The following is a 19,706-nucleotide window of genomic DNA, read 5'->3' as shown; positions in this document are numbered from 1 at the left end:
GATTTTAAAATAGTATATAATTCAAAGCTACAAAATGTTGTAACAAAAATTCAGGAGTGCATTCAGTAAAGTTTCTAATTGGCAAGTATGACAAGTGTAGCACAAAAATGGTGACTTACTTAAAGCTACAGTATTTTAATAAATGGATGGATGGAATGTATATCAATGATAATAATGCTTAAAAAATGGTGATGACACCTGCACGATGAAGACATTCAAATATACAGCATCCAGTGTACAGACATAACTCGAGGAACGGTAATGTAAAAACACATAAATAAAGAATATACTAGTGTAAAGATCTACCACCATAATACGGCACTAATTCACTCTATAAGTACACAAATGTACAACATGCTGGCGATACATTGCTGTGCATTTTTCTCACACTTTCCCAATGTTATCTCATCTCTGCCATTTTTGTTTTTACTCTTAAGGTAAGATCAGTTTCTTTCAAAAGTTTCTTGCAAAGCTATATGAATACCTGTGTACATTCTTTCTTAATTTCTAACTAACCGCGAGAAGGCAGTTAATCAACAGTATCCATTCCCTGTTGGGTTACGTTTATTTCTGATGAATCGTGGGGTTTTACCTTCCCTCTTATAGCGCACTCACTGGCGGAAAATACGGAGCAAATGTTTTACTGCAAGAAACCTTGAACCCTCGCATTGGAACTCATGATGACCACTGGCCTGTGCCCAAAAACAGAGTAATAAAATAATTGGCAAAAGCTATGATATGTCTTTAATTCATATACCAGATGAGTGCTCATGCAATACGACCATTTGTATGAACATTAATACGATCCCCAGCAGAATTTAGTATATTCACAAAATGATCATGGATATAGAAAAAAATAAATATTTTAAAGTTGTGCAGAGATATTTTAACTAGATCAGAATTAAGACAAAGTTAACAATAACAATTGATAACTATGCCAACTATAACTTATTTGTTATGTGGTATAAATAAAACAGTAGAAACGTGTGTCTTGGAAACTTTCTGTTTTTGAGTGTGTGTATGTTTTCTTGCAAAGCTATATAAATATCTGTGTACATTCTTTCTATATTAGCAACCACATCCGGCTATCTGCTGAGCCCACCGATACTGTTTTTGTGTTGGTTGATTGTTAAGCAAAAAACTACAGTGTGATCTGTCTACGCTTCGCCCATCTTGGGTAATGAAATCCGACTTACCAATGAACCACCAATAATTTGTCGATTAGGAATTTCTTTTCAACCGTTGGGTAGCATAAAAATATACTATGCTAGACATCCAAGACTGCAACAGTCTACTTTCATAGAGTAGAATATGCCATACAATATTTTCTAAATTAAAAACAAACAAACCTAATGCTATTAGTAGACAGTAGCAAGAAGCGTCTTTATATCTAATTCAAAAAAAAAGTTAGATAATTGTGTGTGATCTATATTCAAATGTGTCATTTTTGCTGATGGCATGTAGTTTCAAACGTAGCAAAGTTCTTTCTATAACAGTAAACGCAAATAAGTCACTAAGCCTGTGTGATATTCTTTTGAAAGTTTGGATGACATAGTAATTTCTAAACGAAAATGCGAATGCAACCCGTTCAATGAACAATAAGTAGAAAGACATTAAATGTTATTAAATTACTTTAAATCACTGGTTTTGGTCATTGCAACTAATTTCTTTAACAGAGTTTAAGCAAAAATCACAATAAAACAAATTGGTATAATAATAGTGTACATGTTATAAATCAATTTTATCACTGAAATATTAACAAAAACTATGCAAGTTATAGTACTTAGTTATGTTTAAAAATAATTAATATCCAAGCTTTCTTTGCTTTTACTTATTGTGGTCGTAAGCTGCAATGTACGTTTGCACTTGTCAGAACAAAATACGTCAGTGTTAAAGTAGTAGCCTGGCGGATAAAAAAGTAACTGTCTACATACTCTTCTATATAAATTAGAACGTAGTGATAGTGAAATACATTTATATGGTTTTCACAAAGTACTGAAATATTTTGGGGATTATTAGTATCTGTTCTGAGAATTTTATGGGTTGTTCTGGACTTGTGAGAATTCAGTTCATTATGGTTATACTGTTTATTATTCTCTTATACTTTAAATCTGTAAACATACCAATATTTTACTTGTCATAAATTATACTTATTAACTGTGTGAGAATAATACGTTCAACGCTGTTTCGAGTTTTAGTACGCCGTTCTAGATCAACATTTGCTTGTGAAAATGTAGAGTAAATACTTGGCGTCAATACTATTAATAAAATAAATGGTATAATAATTGTGTAAGGTAAAGAAATTAGATAGGTTGAAAACTATGATTGTTCTAGTTATTAGATGAATATATTATAGGATTAAATAAGCTTGTTTGTTTTTAAGTTTCGCGCAAAACTACACAAGGGCTACCTGCGCTAGCCGTCCCTAATTTAGCAGTGTAAAACTAGAGGGAAGGCAGCTAGTCATCACCACCCACCACAAACTCTTGAGCTACTCTTTTATCAACGAAGTGGGATTGATCGTAACATTATAACCGCTCTCACGGCTGAAAAGGGGAGCCTGTTTGGTGCGACCGGAATTCGAACCCGCGACCCTCAGATTACAAGTCGAACGCCTTAACCCACCTGGCCATGCCGGGCCTGATTGGATAAGATTAAACATGGCGAGTTAGAGATACTTCTATTCTTGGGCTGGTTCTTTAGAATTATTGGTGAAAATAAAGCGATGTCGTGTCCACATAATTTTAACGAATTAATTTTTTTTATAATGTTTTATATACACTACTTTTATATTGACACAATTTGTAGGTTTAATTTAAAAAAAAAAAACATTTTACTGAAATTCCTCGTGAATGGAACCCGTGCTTGAATTACTTAGCTTTGATGGATAAACAGACATGTAGTTCAGTATACAGAAGAATGTGTGATATCTCTCATTGCATAGCACTGACAAAAAAATTCAAAAATAAAAACACTCTCTGACACTAGCGGCGCCAGCACCAAAAATGTGGGGGAAGCCAAACTTTTTTGGGGCAAAAAAAAGATATCTTATATTCACGTGAAATTTTAAAGGAACTCATTACTCCCCCCAAATGCGAGCGTTCTGAATTACAAAGATCCAACGTTGGGTTTAGAAAAATGCCTTGTATTATTGAGTTTGAAGCAAGGATCTGAAGATATCCATCCAAACTAGCATATCTAGCAATTTCTTTCTCCTTTTTTTCTCTGAGAGGGGTTATAAACGGCCCTTTAAAAGTGGTTTAATGAATAATGGTTAAATGTATAAACTTACCAACCTATTTAACTTTAAACCAACATTAATTTTGTATTAGGAAATTTGGTAATAAAGTTGTCAACAACACCATCAAGATGAATGGAAATATTATGTTTCTGTGTGTATGATGATCAGTGTTAAGCCTTTTCAGTCTCTTATCAGCCATATTGGTTCTCTGGTTATTTTGATCAGTTTTAGCTTGTTAAACCTTCTTTCACAGCCGACTGCGGGGCCTGGCATGGTCAAGCGTGTTAATGCGTGCGACTCGTAATCTGAGGGTCGCGAGTTCGTATCTCCGTCGCGCCAAACATGCTCGCCCTTTCAGCCGTGGGGGCGTTATAATGTAACGGTCAATCCCACTATTCGTTGGTAAAAGAGTAGCCCAAGAGCTGGCGGTGGGTGGTGATGACTAGCTGCCTTCCCTCTAGTCTTACACTGCTAAATTAGGGACGGTTAGCACAGATAGCCCTCGAGTAGCTTTGTGCGAAATTCAAAAACAAACAAACAAAATAAAACACAGCCGACAACGCCTATTAGAAGAGTTATTTCTATTTGATGATCTTATAAACTTCAGTAAAAGACTTAAATAGTGGTTTCAAATGTTTTGTAAACTCCTCGAATACTCCAAACGTCGCACCTAAACGTTCATCTGTTATCTTAGTTTGATCTATTTCCGTTTGTATTTACCCTATAATTGACTGCTGGAGGTTTAATAGTCTCAAAATCGAGATTTTTTTTTTCAAATTTGGGTCAGTTGTCCTTTAACTCTTGCAGAATATATTTGACCAATGATGAACTGTGTAGAGTTAATCAGTGACTTCAAAACCAATAAATTCTTCATTAACTCCTGAATCACTAAACTACCAAAGCACCAAACTCATGTGCTCTCTTCATGATAGGTTTTTAGATTCATCGACTAAAACTGAAAAGCACTGAGCCTCTCTTACTTCTTTTAATTCATCCAAAATTGTATCATTGAGGATATCCAAAATGGCATCTTGTACACTGTGGTGCGTATATTTGACAGTGTAAATTCATTGTTTACGAAAGTATCTTTTATTTTCAGCTGTGTCTTCTTCATGATGACCCCCAGAGCTATGATATGGACAGCTGTGAGTGTCAACATATCTGCAAGTATTTTGATGTTTTTCCACAATAAGCCTGTAAGCTTCATTAACGTGGTCTGCTGCTATTTTCTCAAAAATCCTTGATTCTAAATAAGCAATATATATTTGCATACATTGTTAAAATGTGTATCAGATTACTTGTGTTTGAGAATTTTTTTTTTAGACATCTAAGTGTACACTTTTTCCATGTATCGAACCTTTTAGACACGAAGGTTTGCTTTATTATATTAAGTGCAGCTAGTCAAATAACGACAGACAAAACAGTAAACTTTGTCAGTAGAAGCGGAATATTCAAGCCAAAAATACTCTTTACACCATTCAGATCATAATTTTCGTCCACGAGTTTTTGGAAAGTGGAAGGGATTATTAAAACCAGACCAAATTGGAAATTCAGGATATGCCAGCAGGACCTCTTACTCCAATAATTGGCCTATGCAGATATGATTTTCTATATCTGCTACTCAGTTCATGTAATTTTCCAATGTTAGTAGGTTCACCCAGTATATCTTTATGTTCTTGATCAGAATCATCCACACTGTGACGTTTCTTCAATAGTCTATACATTGTCGGATTTCCAGGTACAACTATTTCATCTTCAGTCAATTGTCAATTTTGCTTGGTCCACCTGTCTCCTTGAAAAATTCATCTTTCTGGGTCTCCTGTGACTTACATGGGTTTTTTGAAAATTTTATGATATACATTTTCTCAATAGTAAGTCTTGATGTGCCTACACATATGTGCAGAACACCAACTTCAGCTAAGAATTAACACTAAAATGTATTGTTTATAAATATCTGCGATCTCTCGATCTTTAAACCTTACATGGCTTACAACAACTATGGAGACACAAAGTAAAAGCGCTGAAGATAGCTTGGAACACACAAGCCCGTATTTGCCACAACTGCTTAGTGTAAAACCAGTCTGTAAACCTTATTTATCAATGTTTCTGAGAAAGGCAGGCCGAAGTCTCTTTCTAACTAACCCTTTTTAGGAGCAGTATGACAGTGTCATCGCTCAGGAAAAGTGTAGTATTTATATATTTCAATATTAATTTGTTACAAGGCTATCAAATAGAAAATTAACTTCATCTTGCCACGTCCACCTGTCAATCTTCCATTTCAGAGCTCGTCAAACGTTTTCTCTGACTTTTAATCCTATATTGTGTGCAACCAATAGAAAACCAACGGTCCATCCTTTAAAATCGCGTATTATTCTACTTTTTTCCTCTCAAAATACAATTTATAGTTTTTGCTCGAGTTTTACTTTTGTTTCCATGGGAAAAACATTGAGCCCAGTTTGGCCAGGTAGCTAGGATGCTCGACTCGTCACAGGTTCGAACCCTCGTCATTCCAATCATGCTCGCCCTTTCAGCCATGGGGGCGTTATGATGTGACAATCAATCCCATTATTCGTTGGTGAAAGAGTAAACTAAGAGTTGGCAGACTAGCCGCCTTCCCTCTAGTCTTACACTGAAAAATTAGCAAAACACACACACAGAACCTGAAGTAATTCGTGATGACGATAAATTCATTTGAAGTAAAAATGTATTCTCAATACGGCTGGTATGGATATTAACACTTTAATTAAAATAAAGCACAGTAAAACGTTTTGACCTTCTTAGATCATCTTCAGTTTAACAAAGAGAGTGTAAACGTGTACGGGACTGTAGACAGCGTTCCAGTTAAATGTTACGTTATTAATTAGTGTAGGTATATTGGTTTAATTTTGGTTTGAGTTGTTGTATAAGTACAGCTTCTTTGATTTTGCGTTTGTTTATATTTGTCTCCCTGCCTAGCATCCGTGTGTTTTCTATGGTTAAGTTGTTTTTATTGAATTGTGTTTTTCCGCTTGTTTTTCCAATACAGAAGCAGGTCAGTTGTTGCATTGTAGTTTATAAATAATGTTGGTGTTGTGTTTGTCAGTGTAATTCTTGCATAGTATGGAGTTTAGTTTTGAACTTTTGAATGAATTTAGTGTTTACTGGAATGTTATGTTTCGTTGTTAGTTATTTTACCAAATGTTGGTTATTTTTTCACTGATGTCAGCAACATATGGTATGCAGCAGTATAATGTTTTGTAGTTTGTTGTATCTTGGGATTTATTGTTGTTTGTTTGTTGTTGGTCTAGGTGTGTGCGTATAATTTTTTCAACGGTTTTTGGAGAAAATTTGTTGATGTTGATGAAGTGTTGTTTTCTTTTGGTGATTTCATCGTTACTTTTATCGGGTGAGCATAGTTTTGTGGTTATATTTATTTTGTTTCTTAATATGTTGAGTTTTTGGTTTTTTTCTTGTGCTGAGTCACAAGGAAAGTATAGTCCAGTATGGGTGATTTTCTGTAAATTTCTCTTTTGAAATGTCTGTCGGTTCTTGTGATCTTGAGATTGAGAAATGCTGTTTGGTTAGTTTTGTTTTTTTTCCTGTTCGCAGGTGAACTTAGTGTTCGGGTGTATGGAGTTAACGTGTTTCAAAAAATTAAGTGCGTGTTCTGTAGATGTGAATCCATCAATTGTATCGTCACATGTCTGTACCTGTATAGTGGTGGGTGTAAGGCCGAACTGATCGCTTGAGACTGAATCTGTGTCATGAAAATGTTGGCTAGAACTGGCAACACAAGATTGCCCACACTTAGGGCCATTTATTTGCAGGTAGTTTTGGTCATTGAACATAAAGTTAGTTTTAATGTTTATGAATTCTATAAGGGTTGCTGATTGGTTGCTATGGATGTGTATCAATGGGTTGTGGTCTTAGATATAAAGTTCTAAAGCTATCTTGCAGGCTTCAGTAATTGGGACTTCTGTGAAGAGGAATATTACATCAAAACTGGCCAATAAGGCTCTGTGATTTAGTTGATTAAGAATAGATTTAAAGTTAAAAAGTCTTTGAAAAAGGAGCCGGCTGATGTTATATATTTAGAAAATGCCCACGCAACTAAAACCAAAATTAAACCAATATAAAGGAACAACTTTATATCTATACTAATTAATAATCTAACATCCACCTGCAACGCCGCCTACAATCCCGTACTCGTTCATATTCTCGTCCCTAAGACATGTGTCCGTCAACGGTCACATTCAAACCTTCTCTTTCTTAACCTGAAAATGACCTAGGAAGATCGAAATGTTGTTCTCTCCTTATCAATAAAAGTGTTAACACCCATACCAATCGTTCTGAGATACATAAATATCTATATGTGATTTCTGTAGGAGACATCATTGACACTTCTCTGAAAGATATGTAGAACGGTTTTTCCATCATAATGAGTAGCTGTCCAAACATGCAATGCGCCAACACGTGTGTGTTTGTTACCTGTAGGAAAGATAAGTCTTCTCTCATCTGTTCCAAACACGAAATATACAATCAACTTTAACAAGCAAGAAGTAGGACACATTTGAAAAGATGACCACTATCCTAACTCTAAGTTGACTTACAGTTTTGCCCAAGTAACAGCATGATTCTACACAAAGTACAAAGAAATTGTCTGAAGAAAGAATTGATCTATTTACACAAGAAGAACAGCCTTTTATATAAAAATGGTGTGTAACAAATAAAACTTATGAAGACCAGAATAACAACTCGTACAGGTTTGTCCGATCATACGCTACCTACTTTGTAATTACTCGGGCATTTATTGAATAAGTAATCCCTACATGTAAACAATAAATCAGTACAGAACAATATTCAAACATTTTAATGAAAACTGTATGTCATATTATGTAGATCATATTGCAAAATATTTATTGTTCAAAAACAATAAACAGTCACAATGTGTCAAGAACTCTTGTGTCGAGAACTTTTTAGTGTCATGTTAAACCAATACAAAATAAAAATAACAGTTTTACACATAACTAAATTTACGACAAATTGAGACATCATGTGATGAGCTCTTTATCCAATTGCATTATCTGCTAATAATAATATCACTGGCCTACAAAGCACTATACTTAGTAACACTATCTGCTTTTAGAAACATAACCTCCTTTCGGCCCGGCATAGCCAGGTGGTTAAGGCACTCGACTTGTAATCTGAAGGTCGCGTGTTCAAATCCCTGTCACACCAAACATACACGTGTTATAATGTGACGGTCAATCCCACTATTCGTTGGTAAAAAGTAACCCAAGAGTCGGCGGTGGATGGTGATGACTAGTTGCCTTCCCTCTAGTCTTACACTGCTAAATTAGGGATGGCTAGCGCAGATAGCCCTCGTGTACCTTTGCGCAAAATTAAAAAAACAAACCACTTGCCTTTTATGAAATGTATGCAATTAAATGTATGAACTGAAACTACAGGGTGGCCCGTAAGTCACTACCCATCCATATATCTTATGTATCCAGTGTATCTGTGTGCTGTCCCTCATTCTCGCTGCATAATATTATGTGACACCATGTTCTGTGAGACATTTTCAAGTGTAAATGGGCTAACATCGCCCATATTTCTCTGGAAAAAAAAGAAAAATTTATAATACATGCGTAATTGAATATAACATAATAACATACGGATGGGTAGGGACTTACGGGCCACCCTGTAGAATAATAATAAGAACTAGAGATTAGAATATCAGACTTAATGTTTTTGTTTATAAATTAAAACTGTAATTGCAATAAAAACTTTTCAGTACTGATAATTATAAACACAGTATTAGATAAAATATCAAATTTAAGATTTTAGTTGTTGTAGTAAAGTTGGGACACCTTTATCTACATCATCCTTTGGTAGTTTGTTCACAAACTATTTGCATACTCATGATACCAAAGCACCTTCTGGAGCTGCTTCGTAAAACTATGATGTAGTACCTTCTCTTCTGTTCCCTATTGTGTAACAGCTACGTAACTTTGACGGACTGGCGTAATTTGCATATTATGTAATATATATGTAACCTACAGGTGTTAGTATAACTGGTATAGTATGTAATATTCAGGTGGTATTCTTTGATATCCACTGATCTGGTGACCACCCCAGAAAGGTTGCAAAATTTAGGTGTTGAACAGACACACTAACTACCGATGCAGAAAAAGTTCAATTTTTACATTTTTCAATTATAGATACAAATTTATTATCGGGTCATTGATTGTTTTCTATCTCACTGATCTTGATGTTATAATCTTTCTGTGTTTCTTTGGGTTCATCATTACAACCTTCCTTTACATCTTTCGTTTTGTCTTTCTAGCCTTTCTGTATTTCTCTGATGCCTTTTTATGTGCAATTTTTCAGTCTGGTTGTTTGTACATGTTCAATAGCTTCATCAGTCATGACTTTTGTGAGATTTACTTTTATTTAAATTCTCTTTTAAATAATTTGTCTTTTTCAATAACTCTTAAATTCACCACCTAATAACTTTTTATAATTCTCTATAACATTTTTCTTGGTCATCTCTTGATTTACTGTCTCGTTCTTCTAAAGCATTGGTAAAGACTACCACGATCAATTTACACAAGCTAGATATATTACCCATGGATGAATTGTGTCAGACCCTCAGCAGGTGGGATGAGGTATTTGCATGTGAAACTCACAACTCAGAGGGTGAGATACCTTTCAGAACTGACATATATTGGTTCAGGTAGATTACTACTTCCCATATATGGATACAGAAATAGATATTTCAGAGAGTGTAAATGATTGTTACTTGTGTACTTTTTAAATTCGAATATGTAGTTAAAAAGAAAGATTTTATATTAAGAGTACTACATGTCTTAACAAAGCTGTTTATAGCTTTCACTTAAAACACATTATGTTAAATATGCATAATTTAGTTTTCATGTGGGAAGTGTTGATGAGTTTAACAAAACTATAAATATGAAAAGTTGAAGTTTAATTATTTATTCAATTTTAGACTTTTAAGTGCCCTGCCCTTATCTTAGATGGTACAACCCTCATTGCCATTGAAGATCTGAATAAATAGCAGTAGAACAAATGAGAAACAGTCTTCTACCAGTTGTATAACTTCTCAATCTGGTGGAGAACTAACGAGTTTAGTGGGCCATATTCAAGGCTTACAAAAAAATCAGCACTGAGGGACTTTCTGCCCACATGAATGAACTCCACCAACTGCAAAGAAAATAATACTTGGCAATAGACTTGGTCGGTTGGCATGATACCCTGGTCAATAAGTTCATAGAGAGATTTCTAATTAGACTATGTATCTTCACTGGCAGTGAGAAACATTCTTAATTACAAGAGAACATTGCTCACCAAAACATGATTTGAAGTTATCGCTTCAACCCAGCTGTCGCAGAGAAAAAATCCTGTAGTGGTAATTAAATTGACAAAGGGTATTAAGAGTACCTACATCATGTTGGAATAGACTAACATAAAGCGTTAACAACCACACACCTCATCCAGATGGAAACTGGATGCAAACACACTAATATCCAGTAAGTTGGCAAGGTTATTTTGGTATGCTCACAGGATACATGCCACAACTATAGCAGAAACGCCACAGTTGTGAATAGAGTACGTCATCAAAAGGATACATGCCAATGCCAGATCCACCCATACAATACATACTTCAGTCTAGTCTGATGCTTCCACCTCTACTTTACTCGAAGATTGGTGGGACACTGGTGAAAGAACTACTGGTACTTTGTTATACACAAAAGTTGGCAAAGTTATCATTGTTGACTGTCACACATGTAACCTTAGGATGGTTGTTAATAATCAGTGGATGTTGTGAGAAAATTCCAAATAAATGAAAAATGTCCAAGTTGGGCCTGACCACCAAGCTGGGTAATAAGAGCAGACACTGTTCAGCCCATTTCCATCATGACTGGGTGGAGCTTCATATGTACCAATAATTGTACAAGTGCAAGAGGTTTAAGCCTTGGCATATAAAGAACCGATAAGGACTTTATTGGACCTTATGATATTTTAAAAGAAAGCATATGCTTAATAAAAGAATAATTTTACAGATTTTCTTGGAGTACTGGAGAGTACTCCAGTACCAATCACTGAAAAACTGTGGATGCTACATAATTTATACAGACTTTGGAAAGAAGTTGTCTGAAACAAGGAAGTATATCAAGTTCTGCATCTGTAAGCATATGAATATCTGATATAGTTTGAAAGTTTCAATTGGTTTAATACCTTAGACCTTGTGTTGGGAAGTGGGATATCGAGCTGGACGATGAACACCGAGTTATAAGGTTTATATGTATTTCACACCATTTCATTTAGTATATGTAATGCACCTGCTACTTCTGTTTGGCTGATGGAGCTTCTACTTAAGGAACTGAATAGAAGGAATTTCTGGTCTATATTAATGAAATTTTGGTTATAAGGTAAACTTTTGAGCATGTGTCTGAGAATATGAAAATGGTATTACAGTGGTTATGAAAGTCAGGAATGAACAGGAAAATGATTGCTCACGCAGTTGGCAGTGGGATATCTTATTCATCCCGTGAGTAGTGTCTGGACAGAGCCATCTTAGACTAGTGTGATATGAAATTGGCTTCAACCCATAATGAAGCAAGGAATACATAGTTTCCTTGATAAATTACGTTTAGATAACCTCTAAAAATAACAGCACCATCGTTGGCTGTCATCAAAGTGGAAGTGCTCTTTAGATTGAGTCAGTATTATTCCCATAAAGACTGTGAGTTTCTCCTGGACAACGATCCCAGCAACATCAGAGTAAAACAAGCATTATCAGAGATACAGAACAAAGTAGAACATGTAACCAAACAAACTCATTATCATATGTTCGTGGATCTTAAACACAAATACTATATGATCAAGAAAGAAATGCTTGCAACGGCTGTCTTCAGGAAATACTGTTGCCAGTAGTTGTGTAATAGAAAACACAACTATCAAGTGAACCACACTTTATTGAGCTGATTAGCAAATTTTAAAAATCAAGAAGGTATTATAGGATGTTTAATAACAATGTGCCATAAATATTATTTTGTCATAGTTTACTGCCCAAGTTCGAAACAATTACTCTTAACTGTATTTTAGACTGTAAACTCTATAATATATCATTAGGTTTAAGCAACTTAGAAAATCTAATTTAGTCCTAAAGTGAAATGTTAAGCTAACAATGCAATTAATATCCATACAAAAGTACAATAACAACAAACAATAAAACTAGAAATACTAAACAGTATAACCAATATTGTAAAGGAGAGTGAAGAAAGGTTAAAATAAACCTTACTCATGAAAAAAAGCAAACACTTGTTATTACCTTCAAGTATTGCTGTTGATATAATGTGAGTCGAACAATGTAGCATCAGTGTAATTGTATACAAATAAATCTTTACACAATCCTTTTTAATAACAACGTAATTCAAATCTATTTATTTAAACTAAAACTATAATAGTCTGATATCACTATTAATTCATTGATTCTCCCAATTTTTTCAGATATATTTAGTTGGAAAATGCCAATGTGTTATTATTTTCATGAACAAAAGAAATAACTCTTACCTTAATCCATTGACAAAGAATTTTTCTGTAATATAATCCTTACAATTGGAATTTTCGAACGCCAAATAAAATTTATATTCTATATCAAGCATGTCAAAGCACTTTTTAGCACTAGTGCGTGGACACCTCTTGGCACCACAAGTGCCATAAATATCCAGTTCAATATGCTTCGCGAGCTCTCGAGCATACTGCAGTCGGCCATTTCGAGCAGCGCAATTCGATACAAACCATGCTACTTTTTTTGTCTTTTTCGCTGCATAATCTTGTTTATGTTTTAGAGCCTTAACGTTTTTATCATAAAGAATGAACTTTTCATAGGGTGCAACGATATCTGAGTCGTGCCTATAGGTGGCTGTCCAGTTAATAACGTGAGCCATGTTGGTAAATCCTTGGGTGTGTAGTGGGCACTCAAGTAGAAATAATATCCACACTTGCTCTGGTGGCCTTTTGTGTCTTGGCCATGCAAAACGATCTTTAAAGAATATGGCATCTGCTGTAGCACTGTCGTGGTGCGCTGTTGTGATTTCACACGTATCAACAGGGCATTTGTCTTTTGTGAAGATTTGCCTTCCTAATGGTAGATCATTCCAACCTGCCTTCCCAAAGTACAGAAGAATTTTCTTTAATTTAGGATTAGAACTGTTTTTCAACGAGGCGTAGTCGGTTGGAATGTACATGAGTTGGTTTTCAATGCGGTCACCATCTTCTTCGTGCGGCCATATTTTGGGGGGAGAATATGTGGCTCCAGGATGGTTGGTTTCAACAGGCCATTTTACACCATTCTTCATAAACCAGAGCTTTTCCATAACAGCTGACTCTTGTTCTCTAGGATAAAAATTCTTTTCTAAATGAGGTGTCTTTCTTAACTCCTTATCGTTCATCTGTTGCTCTCGAATCACATCGTCTGCCTTTTCCTCTTTCATCCTCAGATTCAAGGCTGCTAGGGTGATACAACCAATTCCTACTATTGTCAGAAGCATTCTTCGTAATCGTAGTCGTGGCATCCTGAAATCTCGCTTCTTTCAGTCCAATGTTATTCTTCATCTGTGCAAGAAGCAAAAATATATTTTAGTGAAAGACATTTCAAGAGTAGAAGTTAAAATTAAAAGTGAATCCATTCCAAAAACAGTTAAGTTTATTACACTGATTATTGTTGAAAATAAATGAAGACAATACTTGGTTTTACCTTGTTAAGCATATGTATAAAAATCACAAAGAAATAATGTAAAATTATACTATGAGAAGGACCAGGAAATATAACCAGTATGGTTTATTTTGGTTTGCTACAAGTAGTTTAACACATTACCCAAGTTACCCACCATGCTTCTTAAGCAAATGATAAGGATGCTGTCACATTTAAATGCAACAAACGACAGTCACAATTGCATACGAAAAATTAGGCATTACTGTCAAGAGGTTCAGGAAAAGGTATTTGACAAAATTAAAAATGAAACATTTCTGGGAAAATGAAAGATAAACAAAGAAAGACCTTTTCTTGGTAGAAAACCAATTCACTTAGACTAACCACAATATATTTTTCCGACATTCGAATATTAGTAGTGATGTTTTTGTAGAAAGTACAAAAGCTGAAGTTAAAATTAAAAGTGAGTCAATTCCAAAGAGTTATTAGTTTATTACACCGATGCTGCTTATTCTTGAAAACAAATTAAGACAATACTTGCTTTCACCTTGATCATTGCATAACAAGCCACAAAGAAATAATGTAAAATTATACTATAAGAAGCGATTAAAGAAAAATATGGTAATATGAGGAATTTTTGAAGAAAAACAATTAACGTTATATTATTTTGAATTTCGCACAAAGTTACTCAAGGGTTATCTGCGCTAGTCGTCCCTAATTTTGGAAGTGTAAGACTAGAGGGAAGGCAGCTAGTCATCACCACCCACCGCAAACTCTTGGGCTACTCTTTTACCAACGAATAGTGGGATTGACCGTCACATTATAACGCCTCCATGGCTAAAAGGGCGAGCATATTTGGGGCGACCGGGATTGGAACTCGCGACCCTCGGATTATGAGTCAAACGCCTTAACCCACTTGGCGAATCCCCGTCGCACCAAACATGCTCGCCCTTTTAGCCGTTAGAGCATTATATTGTGTCGGTCAATCCCATTATTCGTTGATAAAATAGTCCAAGAGTTGGAGTTGGATGGTGATGACTAGCTGCCTTCTCTCTAGCCTTACACTGTGAAATTTGTGACGGCTAGCGGAGATAGCCTTCGTGTAGCTTTGCGCGAAATTAAGAAAAAAAGAACACCTGTAGTTGTGTTTTCAATTTTTAGAAAATAAGTTTCTTTTATTCTTAAAGGAAAGAATCCTATAGGATTGCAAATCTTTAAGACTTTTTCGTTATTATTTATACCTTATTTTTATATTCTATGTTTTATACTTGTGTTGTTCCATTTTGAAAGATTGCATACTGAAGTCGTGATGTTCAGTGTTTTGATATCCTAAGGACTTTCATTTCATGGTGTTAAGGGAAAAATACAGAGATGACTGATAATACTTTTCAAAGCTCATATTTTTTATTTTAATGTGTGCAGTCATATAACTAATCTTATTGATTATTAACTATTGTATATTACTTTTACACAAACACCGAATGTTGACAATTTATATATATATATGTTTGTTGCTGTTTTGAATTAGGTATAAAGATACAGAATGGGCTATCTGTGTTCTGCCCACAACGGATATAGAGACCCGGTGTTTAGCGTTGCAAGTTCGCAGACGTAATGCTGTGAAAGGATTTATTTATGTCGCGAAACTTATAAAAATATATCAGTCGCACTACTTCGTTTTTCTTCACTTACTGTTTGGTGTGTTCGGTAAAACGAGTTGTGTCAGTTCAAAATTATACTGACATTCGTTTTCAACCAATAGTAATTAGCTGATAGAGGGAAGCAAAGTTTATTTGCAAAAAAGAACAAAAAACCTTTTACCACAGCAATTAATAATGTCTTTTTAAATGTCCATTGAGATTTAAGTTTGTTTGAGTTTATTTTTCAGGTGATTTTAACACACATATTGATTACTTTATGCAATTTTATAAATTCATACAGAAAGAATCTTTTTCAAGTTTTAAGTGTTTTTCAGAAATTCCGTCCCATTTCTTATTATAGTTTCTAAATAACATAGTTCAAGTGTATAATGCTAGCCTGGTGCTTACATCAAGAAAGAATAGTTTATCAGGTATCGTTCCAAAAGAAATGTCAGAATGAATCCCAGTCTTGATATAAACGACTTTACCTTACCAAATTGTCAGCTTTACCATTACAATAAGGAACCTATTTTAAACTAGTTTTGTTTTAAAATATGAGAAGAAATTTAACAAAATATATTTAAATTTGGCGTAATTTGCAGAGAAAAAGCAAGTTGTAAACAAACAACACTCTCCAAACGCAGTTTCTTTGAAACTACTGTACTCTTTAACTTGCTGGTACACAATAGTAGTTACCCAATTACTTGGATGTCTAAAAGACGCCACCTCAGTGGGAAGTAGTCACTGAATAGAGGTCAATGGGTGGTCTACTTTGAAACCTGGATGTTTCATAACGTCATGGTTCTACAAAGTAGCACCAGAGGGCAGGTTACTAGGAGGTTCAAATTGGGAAAAAATTGTACGATGATAAGGTAATCTATGATTATCATGCACTGGCTTGTGAACAAACCACCAGAGGTTGTTATATATCAACAGATATCAATGTGTGTGTGTGTTTTTCTTATAGCAAAGCCACATCGGGCTATCTGCTGATCCTACCAAGGGGAATCGAACCCTTGATTTTAACGTTGTAAATCCGTAGACTTACAGCTGTACTAGCGTGGGACAATATAAATGTGTCTAACACGTGACATCAACTTTATAGTTTCACCTCAACAATAATCAAAGCCTTAAAATTAATATTTTATCTAATTTGCAGCATATATATTTTTTACAATTATATCACTTTATCTTATATACAAGAAGCCCTTAATAATTGGTATTGCTTTATATACATAAATTATTCAAACTCTCTCTCTCTCTCTCTCTATATATATATATATATATATATAAAACACATGTTGTGCTCACTTTAACTCTGTACAGTTTGACTTTACAGATTAATATATAGTATACAGTAGGTTTCTGTTTTCGTTTTTATGTCTTGCTTTACCACTTAGTTGACAAACTCGATATCTGCAATTCACTCCAACGTAACATAGTACTTGTATTAAGTAATTTATTTAGATTATCACCGCGTGTTTTTTTTCGTTTTTTAGCTTTCAATAATGCACAAGCTTCGGCTAAATTATCTAAGCCTTCTACTGATGTGAGACATTTAATAAACAATAGGATCTAATAGAACAATTCGAATCACATGTAGCCTAGCAACAACGAAAAAAAAAAAAACGTGCCTTATTTTTCTTTACAAAAATGAGCCTGAAGTCTAATAAGCTAAAATAATGTTACAAGGTCAAGAAACACAGCAAGGAATATTATAATTGCGGTTTATTATGCCAGAAAACAAAATCAACAGTAAAAAAACATAAACAAAAATATAAAAATAAAGCAGGATCAACAATAACAAAATAATAATAATAAAATTAGGTTATTTTAATAACAGCATTATAGCCAACAATGAACAATAACCAGCAACTATCAAGGGGGAAATCCATTATTTTGGTTAATACCTATAGGAGGATCACAATCATGGGCTGCTATTGAAATGGCTTCTTTAGTTTTTCTTTTTTTGGTACCACAGTCCTTGGCAATAATTTTTATATTTTTGAGGTCAACGTTGTAGTTTTCCTTTCTTGGATGTAATGCAATGGCTGAAAAATTCTTACAGAAGCATGTGTGAAGTTTGATGTTCTTTTATCCTAATATTAACAGGTTGTTTGGTTTCTCTGATGTATTCTTTTTCACAATGACATGATATGTTTTTCTGCGTTGAATTCAGATTTTGCGACGTAACCTTAGTTAAGTCATTGCGTAGATAAGTCAGCCTCTTGAACAGTTGAATGTCAAAGGTATTCACCGTTCTTTTTATTACCCCCCCCCCAAGACCTGGAAAACAGGGTATAACTAGCTTATCTTGTTTTCCTGATTAATGAGGTTTTCTTCATTAAAGAGTTTTTGATGTTTTTTTTTAACATTGTTTAAGATAGTTATTATAAATAAGCGTATGTTAAAGATGTAGATGTTCAATTTCTATCTATTCATTGTTGCATATTCTACGTGATCTGCATGCAGATGTTTTAATTATACAGTTTACAACAGATACAGGGTGACAGGATTTGAAGTTAGAACATTTGTTTGTAGAGATTGCTTTTCGATAAATAGTAGTTTTTAGTTTCAGGTCATCGCTGTTCTTCACAACCAGTACATCCAGAAAAGGTAAGGAGTTACTTATCTATACTTCTAAGGTAAATTTTATAGAAACGTGTTGATTATTTAGATGTAATAAAAACTCATCCCAACTTTGTGTGTTATGTTTCCATAACACAAAAATATCATCAACGTATAGAAGCCAAAATCGAGGAAGGTTTACTGAGGATGAAATGGTCGTACTTTTAAAATGTCGCATATACATTTCAACAAAAATTGGAGAGAGGAAGGAGTCCATTGAGTACCATTCTTCATTTCGAAGTACTGGTTGTTCTAAAGAAAGCACTTAGATTCCGGGCATAGTTCTAGAAGTTTGATAATATTTTAAACTGATATTAGTGTTCTGTCGGGAAATGAAACATCCTTATTTAGTATATCTATAATAATAATGGTATCAAAGGTCTCTTACAAACAGGGATACCAAATCAAAACTAACAAGAATGTCATCATTATTAACTTCTTTGTCCTTAATAATTTCAACAAACTGTTATGAGTTTGAGCCTAGAGCTTGTTAATAAATTTAAAATCTACAAACAAACAAACAAACGTGGTGATAATCCAAACAAATTACTTAATACGACTGCTCACGTTGAAAGCCTGAAATGTTATTTAAATACAGTAACACTTGTTTTTTTTCTAAATACAAAACTCTCTGCTGAGCAAAATTGTATTAACTTAAAGTACAATTTTCAGATTTTTCAATATAATAAGTTATAATATTAACATATCAATAAATCAATATATGTGACCAGGCCTGTGATGATTATAACATTTTGACACACTACATAATTGAAAATTGTACTTTAAGTGAATAGAATTTTGCTCTGCAGAAAGTTTTGTATGAAGTACATTTTTTTTTATTTAACACATACTAAAATGGTCCATTGTTTCAATAAATAGTAGTATGATACATAAAACAGTTCAAAGAATCTACAACAAAGTTTATCGTGGTTGGATCCTTAGGGGAAAAATAAATGTTAATAAATTGTTTCAATGACCTATAATGGAAAAAAAAACACAAGAATTACAATTCCAAGAAACTGAGTACGATTTGTTAAAGTAGGTTTATTTGTGTATAGTTATTTATACTTCTTGCTTTAAAATAAATACCACAGTTTATTTTAACAATAAATGTAAACAAACAACGAATTTATTACGACTCGGTCACATTATAATTCAAAGCATCATTGTTTTGCTATACTACTTTCGTGTTAACATTCTAATACATTCATAAAAATTACTTATAATCTACTTAATTGAGAAATTAATTTTCAGTTTAACAAGAAATGTTCAAATTCCATATAAATGTTGTTTAATGTATTATAGCTTGGCTTTGTGGTTTATACACACTTGCTAGATGGTCTTACAAATACTTAGAATATTGTTGTAACCTAAGGCATTCAAAATGAACCATACAGGCAAGACGAATGACTTACTGTAGAATGCAATCCACTCACTTACGTAAACTTTACTATTATAAAAAGTAATCAAAATAACAACA

The 19,706-nt window shown here is 34.0% G+C and overlaps 1 protein-coding gene across 2 annotated transcripts in view; it reads right to left on the bottom strand.

Moving 5' to 3' along the window:
• Positions 1–19,706, bottom strand: part of LOC143247438 (glycoprotein 3-alpha-L-fucosyltransferase A-like) — a 78,760-nt gene that overhangs the window by 5,724 nt on the left and 53,330 nt on the right. For both annotated transcript variants that reach the window (XM_076495529.1, XM_076495528.1), the window contains one exon: positions 12,818–13,861. In XM_076495529.1, the coding sequence (XP_076351644.1) occupies positions 12,818–13,821 (1,004 nt within the window). In that variant the 5' untranslated portion in view covers positions 13,822–13,861. The remainder of the gene's footprint in view (positions 1–12,817; positions 13,862–19,706) is intronic.

The sequence above is a fragment of the Tachypleus tridentatus genome, chromosome 3 (genome assembly GCF_004210375.1).
Source record: "Tachypleus tridentatus isolate NWPU-2018 chromosome 3, ASM421037v1, whole genome shotgun sequence".
NCBI classification, from domain to species: Eukaryota; Metazoa; Arthropoda; class Merostomata; order Xiphosura; family Limulidae; genus Tachypleus; species Tachypleus tridentatus.
The sequence above is the reverse complement of the archived record's forward strand: the minus strand, read 5'-3'. Positions and strand labels throughout refer to the sequence as shown.